This window comes from Fulmarus glacialis, unplaced genomic scaffold (assembly GCF_000690835.1).
Source record: "Fulmarus glacialis isolate BGI_N327 unplaced genomic scaffold, ASM69083v1 scaffold10129, whole genome shotgun sequence".
NCBI lineage: Eukaryota > Metazoa > Chordata > Aves > Procellariiformes > Procellariidae > Fulmarus > Fulmarus glacialis.
This window is the reverse complement of record NW_009235193.1, coordinates 1-6,281: the sequence shown is the minus strand read 5'-3', so window position 1 is coordinate 6,281 and position 6,281 is coordinate 1. Positions and strand designations below refer to the sequence as shown.

Here is a 6,281-nt window from a genome sequence, read left to right as displayed (position 1 = left end):
GGCCCCCCCCCCCAGCCACTTTAAAGAGAGATTTGGGTCCCTAGAGAGCAGGTGCTTGGCCTTCACTTCAGCATCAGCACAAACACACAGACACCATCCAGTTATTCCCTACCCAGGTTAACTTATGCAGTGCCAGAAAGCAAGAACTGTACAACAGATCCTCAAAACAGGGAAAGGGCTTGGCCACTGAGGTTGCTGAAGCTAAACGTGAAGTATGGAAGTCACAGAGGCACAAGTTATCTGATACTTCCTTGTCCGTCTTCTCCTCCCTGGGCACACATTCCACCTACCAAATTCATTAGCTCCACAGTTCACTTCCTTGATGTTTATATTGTCCAAAAAAAAAAAAATATCCAGTGAAATTCAGACAGCAGGAGAAATTTGGCTTCAACAAAGGATCAGGGAGACTGGGGGAAAAAAAAAAAGTGGCATAGCACACTCCATATTGAAAGAGGAGAAATCTGAGTGCAGCAAAGCCTCGGGATGCCTGCCTGCTGCTTGGGTCCTTTTCCTTAACAATACACCTGAAGCAGAGGTGCCCCAGAGGAGTCAGTCTCTGTGTCTTGGAAAGAGGAATCTCTGCTTGTTGGAGAGCCTTGGAGAGGAAAGAGAAGAGACGGCGACATTAGACAACGTGAACTATAGCAGCCGAGTGCCTGGCAGTTAGGTAAGCAACTGCCACAAAAGGCTTTGTGTATCATGAGGGAGGAGAAAGCCACACAAAGCCCACAGGCAGGGAACAACCCTACCTGTATTGTAGCCATCTTCTAGGAGAGATCTGTTATTATGCAGGAGAAAACTTGTCTTTTAGCCCTGGGCTGCTCTTTGGAGTGGAGCATGCATGCCGCGGGGATCAGAGCTCAGGGGACAGCCCGTCACTCTGCTTCCCTTTTGCACAGTTCCTTTTGTTCCCAGTATAACCCAGCTGTGACCTTTGCCAGTCACACCCCAAATACAGCCCCAAATTTTGTCAAGATACCCAGAGACTGAAAGCTCTCAGGCCAAGTACGGTGCACGGACAGAGAGCACTCCATACTTGGCTTTCATTCTCTTTCAGAAGGACCCGCCAACCAGGGCAGACCCCAGCCTTCCAAGCTCCCTTCACTCCCAAAGCTCAAGAGAACTATACCCCTCACGGTAACCTAAGAGGCAGGTGTCAGCTCAGCCTTTGCAGATGGTGAAAACTGAAGGCGTACATAACATGAGAGGTTCAGGGCGTTCCCCTCACTCCTGTGATGCCGCTGCAGCTAAGACCCCCGACCAGGTACGTTACCTGCGCTGCTATGCCGCCTCATATTCCTGGCTATCACATCTGCTGGTGTTTCTTCTGATATTTGCACAGCCAAATCTGGAATGAAAACCAAGAGGGCCTGAGACAGGAAAGGATGGGCAGCTCTGACTCAAGAGTCAAGATCCCTGCCAGGGAATGCACAGGGCTCTCCTTCAGAAGGCACCACCCTCAGGTAATAGGAGAGGTAGAGGCTGATTCTTCAGATTGCTTCCACCATTGTCTTGGTAATCTGAGCTTTACAGTCCCTAAATAGCAGGAAGCAACAGCAGCCTTACTGCTAAGCTGGGAAGCACCACAGCCAGCCGCTTTCCTCCGTTACTTCTGGATGTCTCCTTGCCCCCCATACTCAGCTTTTCAAGGTCTTTCTACAACAAACTCTCTTAGAACCTGTTCTGGAGGTCAGTCACTTCAGGCTGCTCCAGACAAGGAGGAGAGCATCCCTGAAAGAGCCACGAGGCACTTACGCTGTGGCAACAGCCCTTCCCTCCTCTTCGCAGGGATATTTACTGGCTGCTCCTCACCCCACCGTGTAGAGGAAGTCTCAGCTCCAAAGAGCCACTCTGTCACGGTAGTCTAAGGGTGGCATTAGCAAAAAGCACTGGTAGAACACGAGGGAGAGAGCCAGCTTAGTAACTGGACATCCTCTGGCACAAGCCAGCTCGTCTGGTCATACCAGTTAAGTTTGACTCACGGCCTTTCTGCCTAGCTTAGAGGTGCGGAGGAAAGCCAGAATCATTGCAGTAGCAGCAGAATAAGCCCTCACATTACTCAGCGCAAACTTCACTGACAGTGAAAGATATTATCAAGAAAGCCACAAGACAGTGACTGGTGAGAAGCAGAGGTCTCCAGTAATACATAAGGGCCTCCATTCGCACATCCCAGGAAAATAAGCCCAGCCTGAAGACAGACATCAGCTTTCAACCCTGCTCCATTGCCACATCTCCATGGCTTTGATAAAATAACCCTCTCGTGTTGAAGCAGTAACACCAAGGAACCCGCACGTACCGTCTTGGCTGATGACCATGGACTCCAGCATCGTTTCATTACCGCTGTCTGGTGCGTTGCCTCTGCTGGACTTCTCCTCGTGGCTCTGGCTGGCTGGGATAGAAATATGGGGCCGGACCCTGCTTTTCCGAGTGCTGATGCGTATGATGCCTCGGACCAGCCTGCATTCAGCATCCTGCTCGTCCAGGTTGTAGTCCTGAGTTATGCTATTGATGAGGTCCGAGATCTTGTTGGTCTTCTCCAGGAAGACAGTGTCTGACGTGCACTTGGCCAGCTCATCGATCTGGTGGACGCTGAAGAGCTCCGTCAGTTTCTTGAATATCAGGACGTCGATCTCCCTGCTGGACATGGAGCCGTTCAGCTCGCTGATGTCCAGGTCGGACTCGTGGAAGGAATAATACTCCTCCGAACTCCGGTGGCTGCTGGGGAGCGGTGGCTTTTCTATGCTGTTCCTGAAGGGCTTCTCTGGCAGCAGCTCTTTGCAGCATGAATCCGATTCCAGGTGGTGGCTGGGGCTCCTGTTTTGATAGAAAGGAATGCCCTTTAGTTTCACATCTGGGTAACTGAAACTGCTACCCATGCTGGACTTTTTGATCTGGTTCCCATTCTTCTCAGTGGGAGAGACGTTGGCGGGGCTGTTTGGCAGTCGCCCGTTATAATCGCCATTCTTTCCGTCATCAGTGGAGGTCTCGGTGGGCCCCGTATAGGGGATACAGACACTGCAGTCCTGAAAGCAACCCCCACAGGTCACTATACAACAGAAAACAGCCTTGTATGTGTTCCAGGCCTGAGACAGAGAGGAACAGCAGAAGCTCTGGTTTGGGGGAGCTTCTGCTGTACCAGAAATAAAGGTAATTGTTTCTGCCTCTCTCCCGTTAGAGTCTTTGAGGTCAGCTTTGCGACCTTTCCTATCCCGCATCTGCTGGGCTCTGGTGCGGCTCTGTTTGATTTCAGGCGTAGAGCCGCTGAACACCTCCAAACTGACATCCGTCTCCTTGGATGGTCTGGTCCGCAGGGGCACAGCCTCCTGGTAGGACTGGTTCAGCTGGCGGTGGCTGTTCAGGTCGTGGGGGAGTCCTGTTCTCCTGCCCAGCATGGCTCACCGCTCAGGCACCTGGAGAACAAGAAGGTCTCAAGTCAAGCATTTGTCACCAGTCTCACCTTAGTGAGCTGTTGATCAACAGAGAAGGACCTAGCATTCAAACTCAGTGATTCTTGAGCTCAAATTCAGTATTTCAATTGTTTACAGAAATATTTTCCATTAGGACTCATGCTGTTCTCACTTGTCACATAGAGAGGGAATCCAGCCTGCTTTTCAGGGTTCTCCGACTACTCTAGCTTTGCTGCTTCCTTTCAGTAGATGCTTGAATCAGAAAAGATGTTTTAAAAGGACTATTTTTAAGACCTCAAAATCCCTGTAACCTTCAGAAGAGGTTTCCTCAACGCAGCTGGAAGACGAGTCAGGCTCGAGAGCAATAAATGAGCAGCACAGCCGTAGGTGGAGCCAGCTGACAGGCTCCAAAGGGAAAGTATCTTCTTTTAAACAACTTCCCCTTTGTCTTGCATTCCTTAGGATTAAGCTGGGCCCTGACAGCACTTATCCGTTTCAAAACACACCGTGCCCAGGAGGAGATGACAAGCAATCAATCATTATGCAAGCTGCCAATTCAGACTCCAGATTATTCGATGTTATTCAAATTTAGAGGATTTGGCAATGATGGCGTTACTAACACTGATGATTTTTGCTAGTCATGCTAAGGCCGTGATATGTTAAAGACTTTCCTATGAAATACGATGTCTTCATCTGGATTAAAGAAAAGATCTTGTCAACAAGTCGGTCTCAAATCACGCCTCACGGGAACAAAACCTTTACGGAGCCCTATTACAGAAATCCTAGAGCAGACTACCTGCTCAACTGTTTTTCTCGTTGCCACTGTACTAACACAACTACCCCAGGTCTGCACACAGGAGTAAACTGTTTTTACAGGGTTTACTATGTCACACTTTAGCTCCACAGATCCAACACGCAGAGTTTGGCACGTTAAATCTCCCTCTTATGAAGAAAGCTTGGCACTGGGCGATGGCGAGGAAAGTCAGATCAAGGCTGTCACTCTCCACTTCTGTTGCTGCTGCTTTTATCCCAGACTGTGGCGGGTGCCTAAATTGTCCACGGTTTCTAAGCTTCTTGGCTAACACTGCTTTCACCCCCAAGAGATCCTTTTAAATACTAATTAGGCTAATTAATAAGCAGTGAGAAGCCAGCCATAGCTTAAGCGTTTTTGGACTGTCCCCGCTGCTCTACTCTATACTTTCTATAGGGCACCTCAAGCATGAATAAATAAATCTGTTCTACCTTGTTAGAGCATTGCCTCTTTTTCCCTTTTTTAAAAACAATTAGTAATGTTGCCCCCACAAAGAAACAGGCGCAGACTGAAAACCAGGAAGTTACAGCACACCACCGCTTTCCAAGAACATTTTGGCTCCATTAGCTTATAAAAATTCGCAAGTAGTGCATGTCCCAGGAGCTCCCTTTGCACATTCCTGGACAATACGTTAAATATAAAAGCCCCAGACGCTCCAATTTCAGTGCTGAGCAGGCAAAGCTCCCTAGATTCAGCATCAGTGGAGAGTTTTGATTGCTTTCACTTCAGAACAACAGTTTTTTTTTCCTCAGCTTCATCATTTTTGTAACGCAGTTCAAAATTTAAAAACAAACCGAAAACATTTGAGCTGATCTAAGCACAGAACTGCTTACTGGGATGTTTCTCTTAATACTGAGGCCTCATCAAGAGATCTAACGTACGCATTGCACAGTAACAATCAATTATATAACAATATATAATATTCTGACATTTCAGAGCATTTTTGACATAGGGAAGAGCATTACCTCAGCTCTACAGAAAAAGACCTGCAGGCTCAGAGATTAAACCACTTCCCTGACATTGCACAACCCCCCAGCTGCATCAGGCGTCAGAGACACCTCCGGCCCCGAACACTGAGCTCGCCCCCTTCCCATCACAGCTCACGTTTCTGCGACCACCAGATCACACGTCTGAAGAGCTCCCTGGGAGCACATAAAAGACGCAGCTCCTCGATCCAGCGGCTTCTCTGGCACAAGCGATGGACTGGACTGAAACCCGCAGCCAGCTGCTTAACACGGCCATAAATAAAAGCTCCGACTAAAATCCACAGCCGAGTTGATACTCACAAGATCGTTGGGAGCTTTCTCTGTTCTCACGCAGGCACCGTGTGTGAATGGAGAAGATCCTTCTACAGAACTTCAGCATCTGCTTCAGAAGAGCGAGGAGGGATTCACAAACACTTTGCGCGTCTAAGAGTTAGCCGGGGTCTAAGATCTTCATTGTTCAGAGGACAGACTTCCTTTGAAAGTTTTAAAAAAGCTAAATTAAGTTGTGAACCTACTTAATAAAGTCACGTCGGTTTGCCAATAACAGTATTGCCACTGTTGTTAGAAGCTAGGGAAGTCAAAGCACTAACTTAAAAAGGGGCTAGAGGACTTAAATTCAGGATATAAGATTTACACATAGATACAACTTCTCTTAAATATATGGAAGCATCAATAGCTGTTAAGTTTTCCAAGCAGCCAGGAGCTGAAACTCCCGGACTCCTGACTGATCTGCTGGCATCGGGCAGCGATAGAGACCCTGGCCCAGAGTGACCCGGATCCGGCCTCTCCTCTGTGCTCCTGTATCCCCTCTCTCACCTACTTGGGATATAAACAACCCGGCCAAGGAACTGCCTCTCGCCAACCGCTTCCCTGTGCCCCCGGCCCAGAACATCCCCCGTCCCAGCTGACAACCAGGTCCCCGCCACGGTGCAGGTAAACAAAATTTGCGCCTTCCGTCTCCCAAACGAAGCACTGCAAGGGGGGAGCCCCGCCTGGGCAGCAAGCAGAGGCCCCTCTGCCTACCCTGGGCCCCCAGACATCCTCGAGACGGTGGGTTTTCGGGAGGAGAGAGGCTGG

The 6,281-nt window shown here is 49.1% G+C and overlaps 1 protein-coding gene across 1 annotated transcript; it reads right to left on the bottom strand.

Moving 5' to 3' along the window:
- Window positions 1-244: 244 nt before the first annotated feature.
- Window positions 245-3,392, bottom strand: KDF1 (keratinocyte differentiation factor 1). The gene is made up of 3 exons (XM_009585923.1): window positions 2,297-3,392; window positions 1,274-1,348; window positions 245-595 (listed from the first exon to the last, which is right to left on the bottom strand). The coding sequence occupies exons 1-3, from the start codon at window positions 3,390-3,392 to the stop codon at window positions 513-515; spliced, it is 1,254 nt and encodes a 417-aa protein (XP_009584218.1). The 3' UTR covers window positions 245-512.
- Window positions 3,393-6,281: the final 2,889 nt, after the last annotated feature.